The sequence below is a fragment of the Helianthus annuus genome, chromosome 11, assembly GCF_002127325.2.
Source record: "Helianthus annuus cultivar XRQ/B chromosome 11, HanXRQr2.0-SUNRISE, whole genome shotgun sequence".
Lineage (NCBI taxonomy): Eukaryota > Viridiplantae > Streptophyta > Magnoliopsida > Asterales > Asteraceae > Helianthus > Helianthus annuus.
In genome coordinates this window covers 96,341,384-96,361,113 of record NC_035443.2, presented here as the reverse complement: position 1 = coordinate 96,361,113, position 19,730 = coordinate 96,341,384, and the positions used below count along the sequence as shown (strand labels likewise).

General features: G+C 40.3%; 1 protein-coding gene and 1 non-coding gene across 2 annotated transcripts; both read right to left on the bottom strand.

Moving 5' to 3' along the window:
- Positions 1-488: 488 nt before the first annotated feature.
- Positions 489-1,112, bottom strand: LOC110888322 (glycine, alanine and asparagine-rich protein-like). The gene has a single exon (XM_022135852.1). It carries the CDS (start codon positions 1,110-1,112, stop codon positions 489-491), a length of 624 nt encoding a protein of 207 aa, XP_021991544.1.
- A 13,227-nt stretch (positions 1,113-14,339) lies between these two features.
- LOC118484445 lies at positions 14,340-14,446 on the bottom strand. The gene has a single exon (XR_004873556.1). It is a non-coding gene; the product is annotated as a small nucleolar RNA R71 (small nucleolar RNA).
- Between the last annotated feature and the right edge of the window lie 5,284 nt (positions 14,447-19,730).

The window sequence follows — 19,730 nt, the reverse complement described above, 5'->3', positions numbered from 1 at the left end:
CATCCCTTCATCAAACACTTCCGGGCTTTCAAACAGCTAATGATCTTCAATGGCGTATCGCGCTTCTCTCCATGAACCACAATCGTTTCTCCATCTGCCATTGGGATGCGAATGGTCTTCTCGTGATAAATAATCTCGGCTTTGTTGCTCGATAACCAATCCATCCCTACTTCCACGTCGAAGCTTCCCAACTCGACTGGCAGTAGATCTAGTGTAAACTCATGTTCTCCCAGCTCGATTACGTAACCTCTGACAACTTCACTCGTTTCAACTAGCTTTCCATTAGCCAGATCAATTGAATATGGAATGTCTAACTTACTAGCGGTTAACCCAAGCATATTCTTAAATTCTAATGATACAAAGCTATAGTCGGCACCAGTGTCAAATAGAACAGATGCAAAGCGTTGATTTATAGGGAATGTACCAGTGAGAACATTCGGGTCCTGGCGTGCTTCCCTTGCACCAATGTTGAAGACTCCGCCTTATGCTTAATTGACTTTCGGGCATTCCTGCTTTAAGTGCCCGACGTCTCCGCAGTTAAAACATCCTGGTCCTCGACCATTCCCATTACCCGTGCCGCCTTGCGAATTGCCCTGGTTGCGATTCCCACCTCCAGCTTGATTTCCAAAATTTCCTCGATTGCCATTTCCGCCGTTCCCTCCTTGTGGGCGGTTTCCATTTCCATTACCCCCACGGTTGTTGTTACCAAAACCCCTTTGGCCACCACGGCCAGCACCACTACCAACCCAGCATGTATTCTTCGAATGGCCCTCCTTCCCACAAGCCTCACATCTCCTCAATCTGCACTGGCCGAGATGGTGGTACTTGCATGTATCACATTTGGGCAGAGACCCCATATATCCTTTCCCTTTTTGTTTACTGCCAGTCTTTACTTCAGCTGGCGAGTTTGTATCTCTTCTCTTACTGGCACTGCCGGTACTTTTCTTAAAGTTCGAGAACTTTCTCTTGTTTTCTCCCGAGGATTCGACATGTGTCTCCTTTTTCTTTGGTTCAGAAATTGAAAACTTGTTCAACCGAATGGCTTCTTCTGTAAGCGTCACGCTGAGATCAATGGCTTCAGTAATGGTTGTCGGTTTTGACGATGTAACCATGCTCATAATCTAAGGTGCTAATCCCCAGATGAAACGCTCCACGCGTTTAAATTCGGGCGTGACCATGTACGGCACCACATGGGACAGGTCATGAAACCTCTGAACATACTCGGCGATTTTTGGGCCTTCCATTTTTATGTTCCAGAATTCCGTTTCCAGCTTTTGTATCTCGGCCCGTGAACAGTATTTCTTCCTCATGAGCTCTTTCAGCTCAGCCCATGTTAGTGCATACGCCGCCGCCTCTCCCAATGTTTAAACTTGCAGATTCCACCATGATAGGGCACCATCAAGAAAAAGCCATGAGATGTATGTAACTTGTTGCCCGGGAGCACACTTGCTCATCCTTAAAATAGAATCTGTCTTTTCTGCCCATCTGACGAATGCAATAGCACCTCCAGCGCCGTCGTAGTTTAAGGGCTTGCAGTCAAGAAATTATTTGTAGGTGCAGCCTGTACAGGCGATAACATTTACAGAAAGTATTAGCGGATGAGTAAGAAATGTCCAATTGTATCGTAATGTGTCTCAAGCAACTTGGACATTACCGTTGGGCGGATTGTTGTTTTTGTTGTTTGGGTATTCCTGCTTGTTTCTGCGTGGAGGCTGCATACTGTGCTATTGTTGCGGCAATCCGCTCCTGGAGTTCCGCCTCAGAAGTAGGCAAGCGTGTATCTCGTCGTGGAGGCATCTTCTAAAAGAAGATAATATCGGTCAGGTCATGGTAAGTATAGTAAATATGCATATATAATAACATCCATCAACCTCATAACACATAACATCCCATGTTATAATGTAAAACAAATAATTCAACAAAGCATGTAGTGAGAACGTTGCCATTGAGCTTTCATTAATCATGACCACAATATAGTTTTACAGTACATCATACATCAAAATAAGATCATAGGGTTACATCACCCCCAAAATACAAGTCAGTCTACACAAATCATATACAAAAGTGTGGTCTTCCAAAAGTCTTCGTATGCTGGCCCAATTGCGACTTTCTCACCAAAACAACCTACCTGCCCAAACCAAAATATAGCTACGCTGATGGCGAAGGAGGAGGGGGAGGAGGGAAGAAAATCAAACGGCGCAAGCGCACCCAGTCCTCCTCAAGTGCATGGATAACACGCAGCAAGTAGGCAATTTGCTGCTCAGGAGTGAGGAAACGAATATCCAAATCAGGGGGTAGCGGAAGAGGAGCGGGTGGTGTGGCAAAAGGAGTCTGACAATGACATGGGGGAGGACGTGGAGTCCTCTCCAGCTCCAGAACTCGACGACTCAAAGCATCCTACTGTAGCTGCAGGGATATAAGTATGTCCTCTGTGGTATATCCGACATGAAACGGATGATATGGGTCTGACAGGGGCATAACATTGGGCGATGACCACAAAAACGGCTCGCCCATATGTGCAAAAGGTGATGTAGTGCGAGGAAACTGAGACATGAATGGTACAGCTGACAACACAGGCGGGACAAAAGCAGGCTGCTGTCTCGGTGAACCCTCCCCAGGACGAGGTGGAGGAATGTCCTGGAGAAACGTGATAGGAAGGTCGGTGCGATGGATATCGGACACATGGGGAAAATGAGGGGTAACATCAATCGGTGCAGAGATAGGTGCACGGGAAGGAGTGACTGGTCTAACATATGCGGGATAATTATCATCATCGACCGACCCATTGTGGTTGTCAGCGTATCTCGGATCGATGTGGGTGGCAAACGGAGCATGGTCATCAAACATGAGAACTAGATCAGGTAATATCGGTGCAATATCAGGTATCTCAACAAAGATAGGATCATGATCGGGCAATGGGACAGGGTCAGCTGGGGCTGGATCTGGATCAGCGGGTACAACAGGGAGCTGATCGATAGGAGCAACAGGAGCGACAAGAGCAATAGGAGCAACAGGAACATCAGGAGCAACAGGAACAACAGGAGCAACAGGAACAACAGGAGCGACGAATGGCTGCTCATCAGGAGCATGGTCCATCTCAGGCTCGACGTCATCAGTAAGGTCAAACTCATGATCGGGGTCATCAGCAGGGTCAAAATCATGATCGGATGCGGCTGACATGGCCATATCGGAATCTGAGTCGGTGGGGTATCGCCGTAGCCCCAACGCGTACTGACTCGAAAGAGTCTGAGCCAGACGAATCAGAAAGAACCTCCATCTCAGGAAGCTCAACGACAGGGACAACAATGGGAATATCAGTAGGAGGTATGTCGTCATCTGACACATAATCGAGAGGCAAATCCGCCATGGGAAAAGCAGAGAGTGGAACAGGTGCAGGGATCTGCACGAGGGGTAGATCCCCATCAAGAATACCATCAGCAAGCTGAACATCGTCCCCGAAATCGGGCAAAGCAAAGGGTTGGAAATCGTCATCATCACTGCTGTCAGTATCAGATGTATAAATCTCAGGATCTGAGGGCATCGGGTCATATGGATCTACTGCTATGGGGTCTAGTGTGCCAGAAACTCCACTCGAAGAAGACATGACGTCTGTAACAAAACAATCACGACAATTGCACATATATCAACACATAATCAAATAAGGATGTAAGTCACAATAATGTATGCAAGTGATCGTCCTAGTCTTCCCCAGACTATCCCACCCAGTCTCTTAGACTAAACTCCCTGGTCTCTAAGACCAACCTCCCAGTCTCTAAGACTAAATCCCTGGCCTCTAAGACCAACCTCCCAGTCTCTAAGACTAGACCTCCCCAATCTCTAAGATTGAACCCCTCAGTCTCAAGGACTGAACCTCCCTCAGTCTCTAAGACTGAACTCCCTTAGTCTCTAAGACTGAACCTCCCTCAATCTCTAAGACTAAACTCCCTCAGTCTCCAAGACTGAACCATGAATTTTGAAAAGTGTATTTGTGCCTTTTGTTTGTAAAAAGGTTTGTACCCTGGATATGGATGTTTAGTGTATGCAATGTAAAAATGTTTTCGTGAGAGCCCTAGTGATCACAGTCTAGACTCGAGATAAAATCCTAGTTCGCTATGATCGAGGCTCTGATACCAAGTTGTCACACCCAGGCTTTTGTAGAAGCGTGGATTATTTTGGTGTGACTTCTTAATACCATAGCAACAATCATAACAATGCTATATGAAAATAAAACACAACATGTTCATCCATTCATTAAGTTTAATAGTACCACAACATCATTGTTTGAAAATGTTGACACTTAAGATAAATTACAAACCATACTTGTTTTAAAACGTGTTCATGACACACAACAATAGACTTAAATAAACATGGTTTAAAGACATGTAACCCGTCCAGGTAAGGGTTACACCTCCTAAACCAACTACCCTGGATGACATCTTTATTCAACGCAGCTTGACATGTGCAGACACTTGCCATATCCCTTTAGTTTCCTGAAATACATGTAGTTTGAAAAATCAACAAAAGTTGAGCGAGTTCATGTGTTAGTGAGTATGTATAAACCTTTGTAAACAATGTATGTATGAAAGTCCCTGGTATGTAGCAATTAAGGAAAAAGAGATCACCAATGGGTTGCAAAGCCACTGGTATGTGTGAAATGGTGAAGGAAGTACTCAAACCTAGCAAATTCGTACCGGGCTTCCGGCTGGAAGACATAGTCACCACTATGGGCTGCCCCGGACTCACGGGTGTGGGCTCGCTACACCCAAATAGATCTATCACTCATGTCCCTCGGTCCTACGACGAGGATTAATGGCCTTATGTGTTGTACCCACCACTCACATGACCTAAGTAGTAAAACCTCCTTAAGCTAACCATACCATGTATAAAAATGTCTGTAATAGTTGTAACATGTATTTCACCCCCGATGTATAAAACTGAAAACAGTTAAGAGAAAAAGGGGACATGAACTCACAGTAGTGCGTCTCCTGAACCATATCGTCAACTCAAACTGGGTCCGCTACGCGACAACCTACAACGGACTATTGTCTATTAGACGAGCGGGTCGTGCCTTTGTTTAGTATGAAGATTCTGAGTTACGTTACTTTGTTATTATTCCAGTTGTAACTTCTTGTTAAAATAATAATAATTATTCTAACTTAAGTTTTGTTTTTAGGGTTTATGAATAATAGTTAGGCAACTATCTCGTATCCATACTTCCCAAGTATTTTAACTTCCATATTTCCTTCCCAAGGATGGGGGTATTTATACATGTATATTTGTAGTTTTGAATAATATACTCTAAGTCCCATTTAGGAAAAATATATTTATCTTATTTGTCCAAAATAATGTATTCCCAAAATATATGTATTTTTCCCAAAAATAATATATTTTACTTCTTTAGTTTCCAAAATAATATTTCACCAAAAAAATATATTTGTAAGAGTATTTTCTGGAATAATTCATAAGTTACGTTTTCTAGCTCGGTTTCACATTATTATACATCTAACTTAAATATTTTGTTCCTTGGTATTTTTGGTATTATTTTGGAGTTGTAATTTCCATGGTATTTGTTAAGTTATATTATTTTATCCTAAAATAATATAACTAGTTCACAAAATGTACAAATATTCACACAAGTGTTTTGTAAAATATATATTTTAAATATATACTTATCCATTTTTATTTGTAAAATCATCCTCCGATACTTGGTATTTTTGTAATAAAAGCTATGGCGAAGTTTATTTTGAAAACAAAGTTAAAAATATATCAGTAAACACTTGTTAGAAAAATATTTTCTAAGTGTCGGATTTTTAGAAAATTTCGCCAGAGTTTCCTTTGTAAATGGAGGTGTCCATGCTTATTAGCATATCATTTTCTTTTCAAAAATACATTCAATCAATCAACAACAAATTATTAGACAACATTACACTAACCAAGTGCAAAAACAATGCACTTTTACATAATAACATGAACTTGGTTTTTCGTAAAAACGCGTAGTAACTTAGTGGGGTGTTTAATGGGTTTAGTTACCCTCCAAAGTGTGTTTACTTTTATTAAAACCTCATTCTTAAAGATTTTAAGTCTTTACAACTTGTAAACTAGTTTTGCAAAAATGTGTGTTTATTGAATCTTCTTACTTTTAAAAGTATTTCCACACTTGTCTTGTTACTAAAAATAGTGTATGTTTAATAAAAATCATAACCTTTCAAAAATCATCTTCTATTCTTAGTTTATTTAGGAAAACCATTTGTAAACCTTGGATCCATATGATCACCAACTTACTTTATTTACTATTTTTTTTCAAGAAACCATCTTGTTATCAAGTTCATGCTTAAACATGGAGGTGATTCTTTTATGTAAATCACTAATCATCTCCTAACTTGTTAACTTAAGTTTTTAATCTTACTTTAACAAGTTCCACCATGATGTTTAACATCATATCACTAGTAATCATCAACAATACAAAACAACATCATACTTAACATCACATCTTCATTTTAACAATATTTCATCATCAAGTTAGTTTATGTTCAAGTCTTGTGTTCAAGATCTTTTCTTGTTCATAAGATTTCATCATACAATAACTATTAACCACCCTAAACATGAAGTAAATGAGGATTCAAGAGACTTACTACTAGCTTTTAAGATAGGGAAGATCAAGAGTAGAAATGAGGTGGTTAATAGCAAGTAGAGAAGGTCCTTCAACTTCCGAGAACACCAAGCTTCGTTGTATGACCCTTAACACCTTTGTATGCTCTTGAAATGGTTGGAGGTGATCGAATGATGGTGACGATGGTGGTGGTGTCTCACGGCCGAACTAGAGGGAGAGAGTAGAGAGGAGTTTGAGTGAAATGTGTTGAATGAGAATGATGGTTCAAGTCCTATGGGTCTTCTTATAATCTTCAACATATGAAGGACTAATGGATAATGTATTTCAAAAGATTAGACAAGATCACTTAAACAATTCAAATAAAATCTAGAAGTGGGGCCACTCCATAACCGGTTTTGGGGGGGGGGGTTGCTTTAGTTGGGATGAAATGGATAATTATGTTAACTAGTTAGGTTTTAAGTATTTAGTTAGTGATATAAGTTACTAGATATTTTGTATAATGTGTTATGGTGTTCGGGGACCATAACTAGCTTAGTAAAAGTGAAACAATGTGTTTAACAATATTTTTGTGTTCCGGGTAATGTCCGGTTGTTCGGTTTGATACTGTTCTGTTAAAGTGCTAATTTATGTCGTAAAGTGTCCTTTATGTAACTTTTAGCGACCCTTTCCATTCCCGACACTTAGGAAAGCTTACAGGACCATTTTGTCAAGTTTTTGCACATTACTAGCACATTTAAATGATGAATTTTGTTAATAGATGCAGAATTCTGCATTTAGAGTGTGTTTTAGGCACTTCCCGGCACTTTAACTATCACCTAGTGACGCAGTTTTATGGTCCTCACTTCCCTATACTCCATACTAGTGTAGTACCTTGACTCTGGCTCATACCGGCCTCAAAAACATTGTCTGTCTATGTGCTGGCATTGTCAGCATGTTATCTGGGTTATCCGCTCACTGTGCTAACTGTGCTTTGTGCATCAAGTTTGTCACTAAAGTTTGTGTGTAATAAATGGAGTGACAGTATCAATGTGATGCATGTGTATGTATGTAACAGAAATCAGAAAGTAGTTTTATCAACAGTTGTAATCAAGCACAGTCATTAAGCACAAATTAAATATTAATTAATTGTACGGATACATGAAATTGTGAGGATTGTCACAATCGTAGTCGCTCAGAAGTTCAACCCAATGTCGTTGCCTCATGTTTAGTTCTTTCTGATTGAAAATATGTTGGAGACTTTTGTGGTTAGTAAACACTACACATTTTGTACCGTAAAGGTAGTGTCTCCAGATTTTGAGAGCAAAAACTACCGCGCCTAACTCAAGATCATGAGTCGTGTAGTTTTTCTCGTGCACATTTAGCTGTCTTGATGCATATGCTATGACGTTGTTTCTTTGAATAAGAACGCAACCAAGGCCTAAATTGGATGCATCACAGTATATGACAAAATCGTTGATCCCCTCAGGTAAGGATAGAATAGGTGCATCACAGAGCTTCTGTTTCAAGGTCTGGAAAGCTTCTTCCTGTTTGGATCCCCACTCAAAAGGTTTATTCTTCTGAGTTAGAGCAGTGAGAGGAACCGCAATTTTGGAGAAGTTTTCGATGAAACGGCGGTAATACCCCGCTAAACCAAGAAATGAACGAACCTCGGTAGGGGTAGCAGGTGTATCCCAATCCTTAATCGTACTGATTTTGGCGGGATCTACATGAATACCTTGTTCGTTAACGATGTACCCCAAAAATTGAACTTCCTTAAGCCAGAATTCACACTTGGAGAATTTGGCGAAAAGCTGTTCTTTCTTTAGGATCTCCATTGTAAGACGGAGATGTTGTTCATGATCGGCTCGCGTCTTAGAATAGATCAAAATATCATCAATGAAAATGATGATGAACTTATCCAAATAAGGCTTACAAATCCTATTCATCAAGTCCATGAAAACATCAGGAGCATTAGTTAGACCAAAGGGCATAACAGTAAACTCATAATGACCGTATCTTGTGCGAAAAGCTGCCTTGGGAATATCTTCTTTGATCACTCGAAGTTGATGATACCCAGAATGTAGGTCAATCTTTGAAAAGCAAGTAGCACCCTGTAGCTGATCAAAGAGATCATCAATGCGAGGTACGAGATATCTATTTTTGATGGTAAGCTTGTTGAGCTCACGATAATCAATACACATCCTGAAAGATCCATCTTTCTTTTTCACGAATAGGACAGGAGCGCCCCAATGTGAAAAGCTCGGACGAATGAATCCTTTGTTAGAAAGCTCCTGAAACTGTTTAGATAACTCTTGCATTTCAGACGGTGCAAGACGTTAAGGTGACTTAGCAATAGGATTTGCACCAGGTACAAGATCGATACGGAACTCAACTTGGCGTACAGGGGGTAAACCAGGTAATTCTTCAGGAAATACCTCAGGATAATCCCGAACAACAGGGATATCTTGGATAGTCTTACCTTTGCCTTTCTCCTCTACGACATGTGCTAAGAAGGCGACATAGTTCTTTCGTAGGTATTTTTGGGCTTGGGTATAAGACATGATTTTAAGGCTACTAACGGGTTTCTCCCCATGAACTTCTAAGATTTCACCAGTCGAAAGCGGTATACGAACAATCTTCTCAAAACAAACTACCTCAACATGGTATTTGGCTAACCAATCCATTCCCACTATTACAACGACGCTCCCGAGTTGCATTAGCGTGAGGTCAATAGGAAAAAGATGGTTATTAAGGTTCAACTGGCAATTTCGAAGAACAGAATCGAGTACAACGGGTTCACCACTAGCTACTTCTACTGTCAAGGGCTTTCCTAGTTTTGTTCTAGTCATCGAAAGCAAAGGCTCAAAAGCTAAGGACACAAAACTCTTATCGGCACCCGAATCAAATAGAACAGAAGCAGGTTGGTTGTTAACAAAAAAACGTACCGTTCACCACTTTATTATATGCGCGTGCTTCGTTTGCATTCAGATTAAAAGCTCGACCACGAGCCTGTTCCTGATTTGTGTTTGCCAACTTCAGGCAATTGTTCCTGTAGTGGGTAAGATCCCCACAGTTGAAACATGAACCAGGCGGGTAGTGAGGTCGTGCAGGATTCTGGGCAGGGTTTTGTGCAGCTTGATTTTGGTTAGGAGCAGAGCGGCAGGTGTTGGCAAGATGACCAGACTTGTCACAATTTGTGCAGATGTGGCATTGCACCTGTGGTTGGTGGTGGCTGTTACACTTGTTGCACAGAGTTGCGTTGACAGCATACTGCCTCTTGGCGGCAGGTTGTGCAGGCTGATTAGGAGCAGCCTGATTTGTCTGAGCAGTAACAGCAAAATTCTTAGAAGCCTTATGCTTCCTAGATTTCTTTGAGGACTCAGCCTTTTTGCCCTTTTGCTCCTTGGTGTTATCAGACTGTTTCTGCTTCTTATCACCCTTCCTATGGAGTTTACCCTTCTTGACTTGAGAGTCAGTTAGGGTTGCAGCTAGCTCAATGGCCTGTCGTACGGTAGTAGGGTTGCTGCCAGTGAAATTATCCTGAACAGGATCTGGCAAACCGTCTATGTATTTCTCAATAGCCTTATACAAAGGCGTGACCATTGTCGGACAGAGCAAGCTTAACTCCTCGTATCTATCAGTGTACGCTCAGTGTTCACCACTGTCTTGCTTGAGGTCATGGAACTCATTTTCGAGTGTCCTCGGCTCGTGACGAGGGCAGAACTCTCTCATCATAAGAGCTCTAAGTTCCTCCCATGTTTGACCCAAAGCAACCTCAGCACCTCGATCTCTCATTAACCCATTCTACCAAGTGAGAGCCCTCTTTTGGAACACACTCGAAGTAAACTCGACCTTACGGTTATCAGGACACTGAACATGGCAAAAAGTGCTCTCAAGACTCTCAAACCACTGTAGGAGCCCAGTTGCTCCTTCAGAACCACTAAACTTGAGCGGTTTAGCCGAGTTAAAACTTTTAAAGTTGCACGGAGCAGGTGCATTATTGTTATTGTTGGCTTGGTTTATTTGAGTGATGAGATTTGGAAGCATAGCAGCCATCTGCTGTGCTATAATAGTTGCCAGTTCGGCATCAGGTTGTTGAACGTTACATCGAGGAAGCATTCTAAAAGAGGAAACATGAGAGAAAACGAGTGAGATGATGTGCTGAAAGAAATGAGATGTCATAAATATCGACAAAAGTAAGGATGGTGGTCATTTGTTCGTTACCTCGTAACAAACAGTCGACACATAGTGACAAATCAAAGTAAATGGGTTATAATATTGTATCACGAAGACATGCATTAGTCTATAAGTGGACACTCACCCCAAGAGTTCCCAGGTAAGAGTGACTGGTCCGTTACTGCGGATTTGTAGGAATACTCTAGCCTTAGACAGAAAACTCAGGGTACATGCATCCACCCTTCCAGATTGCACGTGTTCACATTATTTAGACCCAAACTTTGAAGATATTTTGAAAATTTGGATGGCACAAGGCCAATAGAAATCATCTAAGGATAGATGATTGATTTCAAAATCATTTTGGAAATTTGTGTTCATGTTTTGGTAATCACCTAAGGATAGGTGATGTGTATTGTTTTAAGTTCTAAACACAAGAAAACTTGTGTTAGGGTCCTAGAAAAGTTATAGTCTAGGTCAAAACATTACTAATAACCTAATTCCCTATAACTATTGGCTCTGATACCAACTCTTATGTCCCCGCGTAAAACAACAAACCGCGGAAGAAACGTCGGGGAGTGGAGCGACATAATTAATGTTTCATAACCATGGTAATTAAAGTTTTGTATTATTAAGTAAAGTGTTTACATTGTCTTGGAATTAACAAAAAAAACATAACATAATTTAACTGTCTTTTAAGTCACTAAGGCCCGAGTCCGCCTATGTGTAGTACATTCAACATCAAGCATTAGCTCCTGAAACACATGTAAAAATAGGTATGCCAGCATAAAAATGCCTGTGAGTTACTGATGTGCACAAAATGCAACATATAGATTACATCAATTGTGGCATAAAACTAACCCTTTTTTAGTACTAATGTTGGAAAAAGTGTATTTTTGTCTTCCTTTTGTATTTTCAGGATTAAATGAGCTCACATGAACAAAAGAAGCAAAAAGGTAGCTAAATCTAACATAAATACAAGAAAAGGAACAAACGTGGCATGCCCGACCTCCCGATAGCATCTTCCCAAGCAAAACAAGAGAACAGAAGGCTGAACACGCCTCGTGCTCAATGAGCACGGGGGCGTGCCCAAGTGTCAGCAGAAAAGACAAAGTTGTAGAAGCTTCTATCACCCACCACGGGGGCGTGCCCAGCGGACACGGGGCTGTAGTCAACTCTAAGATTCGCAGAATCTAGGGAATTCTTGATAGTACAAATACGCTTCTACGCACGGGGTCGTGCCCAGCGGACACGAGGGCGTGGTCAACTAATGCAGACAAACTGCAATAAATGAAGAAAGAGAAGGACGATGGACATGGGGTCATGCCCAATGGACACAGGGCCGTGCCCGAGCTGCTGTTCAGGCTATAAATAGGGATGCTTGGCTCATTTGCAAACCATCCCTTGGCACACCACCTCTCTCACACTTCACCCACCCACCACCACCATCACAACACCATCATCCACCACCATCATCCATCATCCATCATCCATCATAGAGTGTGTGAGTCGTCTCGGGATCCAAGATTGATCGTAAGAGTTCTTGACAATCAAAGGCCATGTTTGCCTAAGTCTCTTACATCACTTAGTGAAGATAAGTGTCTAGTGTAATACTTTTTATTTTTAATCTTTTCACACTTTTTATTTGGTTATGTATTAATGACTTTAATAACTAGTTTCTTATGTTGAAGGTGATTCTTCCTTATCGTTTGTCCGTGGTGTCTTGGCATTATTTTACTGTCTATATAAAATAAAAGATTTTCACCATTCATATCTCCACGGTCTATATGGAGATATGTTGGCTACCTGGTCGGGGGTTAAGGGAACGGTTTGGTAAGAGTCTTGCCTTCTTCAGTGTATAGATCTTGCAAGGACCTGGGTCAAATTTAGTAGGACCTCCTTCAATACCCACCGGTATTGGATGGCGGGGGTCCAAACTCTTTGATCCCCTCATATGTAAGCTACTTTTAAAACTTTAACCCGGCTACTTAGGACTGTATCCTTGCTGACTTAGACTACTTATCCGAGGGTAACGTTACCTTCAAAATAGGGGCCTTCAAAAGAGGGTCCTACCACATTATGCATTAATAACTTAATTAATTATCTTTCAATAATCCGACCCTTTAGGATTGTATCCTTGCTGACTCAAACTACTGCGTTGAGGGTAACGTCACCTTCAAAAGAGTGGCCTACTACAATAACTAAGATAATCTCTTAAAAAGTGCAAAAGTGCGGAAATAATCAAAGGTTACACTACACAGGGTCGGATCTAAGTGATTCATCTTGTCTATCTGTTTTTATTTATTTTATTTTTATTTTCAGCATTTTAGTTAGTTTTATTTTTCTAGTTTAAAAAACCTTTTTCTAACTTTTGATTTGATTAGATGTTGAGGATAAACCGGTACTAAAAGCTCTTGTGTCCTTGGACGACCTCGGTATCTTACCAACCCTATACTACGTTCACGATGGGTGCACTTGCCCATATGTATGTTTAGTGTTAGTAAATATCGTGTTTTATAAATTTAAAAGTTGGCTAAAAAGTGTAGAAGGGCTTAAAATATACATAAAAAATATAGCACACTTCACGCACATCAAGTTTTTGGCGCCGTTGCCGGGGACACAAGGATTTTAAGAAAGTTAGGAATCAACGGCGTAATCCTTTTCTCTAATTTTTCTGTTTTTTTTTTTGGATTTTCTTAAATTTTTAGTTTCTGCAGAGCTCAGCACGGGTCGTGCCTGGTCGGACACGGGCTGTGCCCATCATTGTTACTGGCAGTTTTTATTTTCTGATTTACAGAGAGTTGAGCACGGGGCCGTGTCGGTGCAACACGGGGCCGTGTCGAACTCCCCAGTAACAGGGATCCAGAAAACAATCATTGTACCTCCGACCACGGGCCGTGTTCATCTAAACACGGGGCCGTGGTGAAACTTCTGACCAACGTTCTTTTTGTTTTTATTGCAGGACTCACCACGGGCCGTGTTCATCTGAACACGTGGCCGTGGTGAAACTTCTGACCAACGTTCTTTTTGTTTTTATTGCAGGACTCGGAACCCAGGCACCACATCTGAACTCTCCATGTAGTGTATGAGCTCCAGTTCTAGTAAAGACGTAAAAGAACCCCTAGACGAACCCAAACGCTTTCTAAGAAAAAGACTTAAAGCTAAAAACCAAGAGAAAGTTTCGGGGGACCCATTTCCAATGGCGGACCAACGTACCCTCATGGATTACCTATGACCCACCGTGGGTAATCTCGACACCGCTATTAATGCACCGAATGTCGAAGCCAACAACTTCGAGCTTCGGCCACATTTGATACAAATGCTTCAAAACTCCGCAACCTTCCATGGGCTTGCGGACGAGGATCCTCATCTACATATTACTAATTTCTTAGAAATATGTGATACCTTTCGGATCAATGGAGCATTAAACGACGCCATCCGCCTTCGAATGTTTCCATTTTCACTAAAAGACCGAGCTAAGGCTTGGCTTAATGCCCTCCCAGTTGGTTCGGTAAACACCTGGGTTGAACTAGCCCAAAAGTTTCTATATAAGTATTTCCCTCCTGCTAAAACGGGTAAATTAATGACTGAAATGAATACATATTCACAAGAGGATGGGGAGTCCTTATATGAAACTTGGGAAAGGTTCAAGGAGCTACTAAGAAAGTGTCCTCATCACGGTCTTGCGGTGTGGCAACAAGTATCCACTTTCTACAATGGGTTGTTGCCACACACAAGACAAACACTTGACTCTAGCTCCGGGGGACTTTTAGGTAATCGTCGCCCAAATGAAATATATAACCAAATTGAGGAAATTGCTCAAACCAATTTTCAGTGGCACACTCCCCGAGGCAATAAATCTATTGCCCCGGGCGCCCATAAGGTTGATGAAAGCACTTCTTTACAAGCCCAAATCGAGGCCCTTTCTTCAAAAATCAAAAAGCTAGAAATGGCAAAAACAGCCTCGGTCATGGCTTGTGTAGGGTGTGGTGGGCCACATGAAAATTGGAGTTGTATGAAAGAAGTAGATGATCAAACAGAGTCGGTGAACTACATTGATAATAGACCTAGGCCGGCGGGTCCTCCAACAGGTACCTACAACCAAGGATGGCATAACCACCCTAACCTTGGTTGGAGAGAACCCGACAATAGTAGTAACCAACAAAATCTAAACTAACGAACAAACTTTCAACAACCAAGAATCGAGTCACAAAATTTCTCTCAACAACAAGGTGGACGAGAAAGGCTTGAAGATACTGTATCTCGCCTCATCTCTGACACCGAAAAGAAAAACTCGGATCGATTTCAACAATTGGAATCGAATTTTAGAAACCAACAAGCTAGTATACAAAACATTGAAAAGCAATTAAATCAAATAGCTCAGAATTTCTCAGAGAGACCACAAGGCGCGTTACCAAGTAATACCGAAACCAACCCAAAGGCGCAAGTACATCTCATAACATTGAGAAACCGTACCGTGGGTCCCGAAGAGGCTCCATCACCGCCAACTGAAAGAAGCCAATCCACAACTCCACCCACGCCCCAACAAGAGAAAGCTTCTCCACCAATTCAAGAGCCTACTAAGACTCCTCCGGTTCCATACCCCGATCGGTTAATTTGTCAAAAGACCAATGAGCAATTCGCAAAGTTCGAAAATTTACTACAATAATTGCATGTTAATATTCCACTTATCGAAGTCCTAACTCAAATGCCTAAATATTCAAAATTTATGAGGGACTTCCTCACTCATAAAAGGAAAATTGAGTCATTGCAATTAGTTAATTAAGGCGAAGAATGCGGAATGCTCCGCCTTACTACTCAACAAACTCCTGCAAAAGAAGCTTAACCCCGAAAGCTTCACAATTCCTTGCTCGATTGGGGAATCCCCCATTCGTAATGCACTCGCTGATCTCGGGGCAAGCATCAACCTCATGCCCTCATCAATGTTCAACCGACTCAGCTTAGGGAAAACAAGCCGTAGGATCGTTGTTGAACCCGAATGAGTCGATCAGAAGAGTTGTTAATCCGATTCAAAGGCGGAATCAATGAAATGGATGCTCAATGTAATTATAATGTCTCTTGTATTGATTTTAACACTGATTACAACCTGAGAACAGTTTGGCAGCACTTCGTTACAATTTCTGATTCCGTGCCAAATGAACAAACAAGTGCACCTTATATACTGTGTTAATTTCGCTCCAAATGATCCGAAGCCATTTCGGGCGAAATCAGAACCTTCTGATTTCGCTCCAAATGGTCTTGGACCATTTCGGGCGAAATCACTCACTTAACCACTTTCATCTGTTTCTCGATCCTCGTGCACTGTATATTCTAACCTATCCTATTACATGATACAAGACGAAGTCAATAGACGTGATGCACTAACAGACTCCCCCTCGGATATTGACGAAGTCTTCAGTGTCTAGTCTTCAGCATGACACCTCTTCAGTCTTGATCATTCTGCATTCTCACTCAGATTGTAACATTGAAAGCATCTTTCAAACTTTATCTTTGATCAGATTCTCTCTTTAACTTTTACACCGTGAACTCATCACTGGCTCTATCATCCACAGCTTCATCATAAGGCTCCCCCTTTCGTCAAGCTTCCGTGCTTTTAGGGATCGACACCTAGCTTTCCAGCTACAAGCTCCACCTAACTTCAAGCTTGTCTTCAGACTCCCCCTTAGACTCTGCTCTTGGGATCGTAGTCTGGACTATCTGCAATCACTTATACATTTATAAGAAATATCATTTTAAAGATTCATTTTCCAGAAATCGTAATCTGGCAATTCAAACTTCTCAAAAACACTTCTCATGAATTTGGCAGTTTCATCGAATCGTATCGGAAACTATCTCTATAACAATATAAGCATCCAAATCCCCCATAGTTAATCATCCAAGTCCAAATTAATGACCTTGGAGATATCACAAACTGTTTTTGAATTTTTAATTAAATTAATTTTTTTTTAAAATCAAGTTTCAAATTAATGAACTTGTTTTATTTTCAGAAACACAATCAGCTTACTTAGATTTTGAAACTCAGCATCTCAGATATCAGTTGTCGAAAATAAAGCAGAAATCAAAATCTTTTGGTATTTTCTGAAAACATAAAGCAGTAAAGAAATATGTACAAACATATTTACATACAATATTTTTGTTTGAGTATGCACCAGAGGATCATATCAGTTTTTGACAAGTTACAAGTACCGTTGAGCTTAGTTACACAGTAAGAATTAAACAATTCACTTAGATTGTCGATATACTGATCCACTTAAATTTTCATACAAATTTCAACTGATTCAGGATACGAATTAGATGATTTCAGAACTTAAACTCATTCATGTGTCCCACCTCTTGAATATACCCCCGTATCCAGAATCCTAATATTCAGTCTTACAGGTGAGTATACCACAGATGATATCTGTAAGGGGTTAAATGCGAGGGCCGTGAGAGCTCAGGTCGATACTTCCGTATACACAGAGAGATGACGGCTTCGACTTTTCGGTGTGTCCCCTTTAGAGGATCCTTTGATTTCAACAGCACACGATTATCATTTTGCAATGGTTCATCGTTTTTATGCTGAGGGTGATGCTATATTTCAAGCAATACGGAAAGTATTATTCGGGGACTAGGTCAGAACTTCCATTCAGCAGAAGTCCCGGAATAATACCCCAGATATCACTGAGTATAAAGACCTAGTATCTCAGAATAAGGGACCTTTCAAACGAGATTTCAGGGGATACCTATATATCCAAGTAGTGTTCCCCATGAAATAAGTAAGTGTTTGAATTTTAGGTTTATATCCTGAAAAAGTTTACTAAATGTATAAAAACCTATCGACATATCATCAGTGAGACTGTTTAACGCTATTTAATCATTACAATTCTTTAGCATACTATAACTGTCTACTGATGTACTATCATTTCCTCTTTTTGCGCAAAACTCAAATTTATGAGTTTTATTTATCATGTTTTTGGCTTTTTCAAATTTTCTAATGTTTTTGTATTATCTGACAATTTTTCTCCCCCTAAAATGCAAAACCATTAAAGGAAATTTGACAACACGATGCTGATAGCTTTGTCTCGCCATCCATGTTCTGCTTCTCATGTACCGAATTAACAAAACTAACATAAAGTACCCCCATGATTTACAACACATTGATTTTTTACAGTTTGAAAACCGTTTTTCAATCTGGTGAAAGTAATCATGTTTGTTCAGCCTTGAGGGTTTCGGCGTATTCAATCAACACACACATTTTTTTATGTGTACAGAACAACAAATAAACTCCCTGTTCAACCAAACCAGGGTCCAGCAACCTCTTCCTCCTCTCCAAGTGCCAGGCTGCTCCTGTTTTCATTCTCACAGTATTTGTTGTTCTTGAGCACCTGCACATGCAACAAATCAATCATTTGAATAATGCAACCCAAGCCTGTTTAGACTCAGGTAGTTGAACATGAATTTTTCCAGGTAAAACTGGATAATTTCTTTCATTTTTCTCAAAAACATCATCAATTTTAATCTCAACTTTTTCTTCTTTTACCGAATTGACATGTTTCCTAACAGACCATGTTTGACCTGCCGGTGTTCCTCGTTTGTAAAAATGTGATTGTTTTTGAACACTTTGTTTCTGAACAACATTTGGTTTCCAAAACTGTTGAGGTTTTGTCATATCAACTGATGTTTTCCAATTCTGTGTTGTTCTGAATCTGGGTGTGTGAGAATTCCAGGTCTGTCTTGAATCAAACCTGTTCGGGTTTGATTTCCAAGTTTGATTTGAAGCAAACTTGTTTGTATTGTACCTCCAAGTTTGTTTCGAATCAAATCTGGTTGACCTTTGTTTCACATTCTCAGATTTCTGTTTTTCAACATCAACAGGCTTTGGATTTGGACACTTTCGTGCAACATGTCCAATTAGATCACATTTAAAACACACTTTCTTTGAAACATCCTTAGCGTGTTGTTGCATCCTTTTTTTAGCATCAAACTCCTCATTTGACTGTTGTCCACTTTTGAGTTTTTCCTCTTCTGCTAAGCTTTTTCCTTGAACAAAACTTGTTTTTTCCTGAACATTTTGTGTTTCATGTTTCTTCCAATTTTGTTTCTTTTTATAACCCAAACCAGCCTTCATGTTTTTCTTCTTAAAACCAGGTTTGTTATAAAAAGAGTTATGACCTTTACCAGCAAACTTTGAAATTTCCGACTTCTCAATCTCAACCATTTTGAAAACTTTATCAACCTTTTCTGAAATCACATTCTGAATCGGGAAGACAACATCTAAGAATAGTTTGTCTGATCCAATCATGGTATAAACCAATCCCTTTGAATCATCATTCCCAACTTTCTCAGATTTTGTGTTTTTCAGATAACCATCATGAAAATTACCTTCATCTTCATCCTGTAATTCAGACTTACCTTTGGTAGACTCATCTTTCAAAACGCTTTCAACAACCTTGCTTACCACCTCTGAATCATTAGCATCATCAGATTTGGAGTAAGTCACATCGATACTTTCAGGTAACTGGTCAGCTATGTTCAAACCCTTTGCCACCTTTTCCTCATCATAAAAAGTATAATTGTTTCTCAATGGTGGTGGTACCTGATGAAATTCTGAACCAATACCCTTTTTGTTCTTGTCAGTATCTTTGTCATCTGGTATGATGTTGAAAATGCGTTCGAGAATGTATGAAGAGTTATGATAACTTTGAAGTTTGGTTACAACCTTTTCTTTTTCAGCCAAGACTTGTTTAAGATTAGCAATTTCATCAACACATTTGTTCAATTCAAGTTGCTTTTCTTTAAACTTTCTTTCATACATTTCTTTAGTGACTAAAGTTTCAGACAATCTTTGATCAAAACTTTTGACTTGGCTCTTCAAAGTATCATAAGCTTCTTGTACTCTCTGACTTGACCACTTTAAAGAATCATACTGTTTTTGTAAATCTTGAAATTTAGATTCTTTTTCAACACA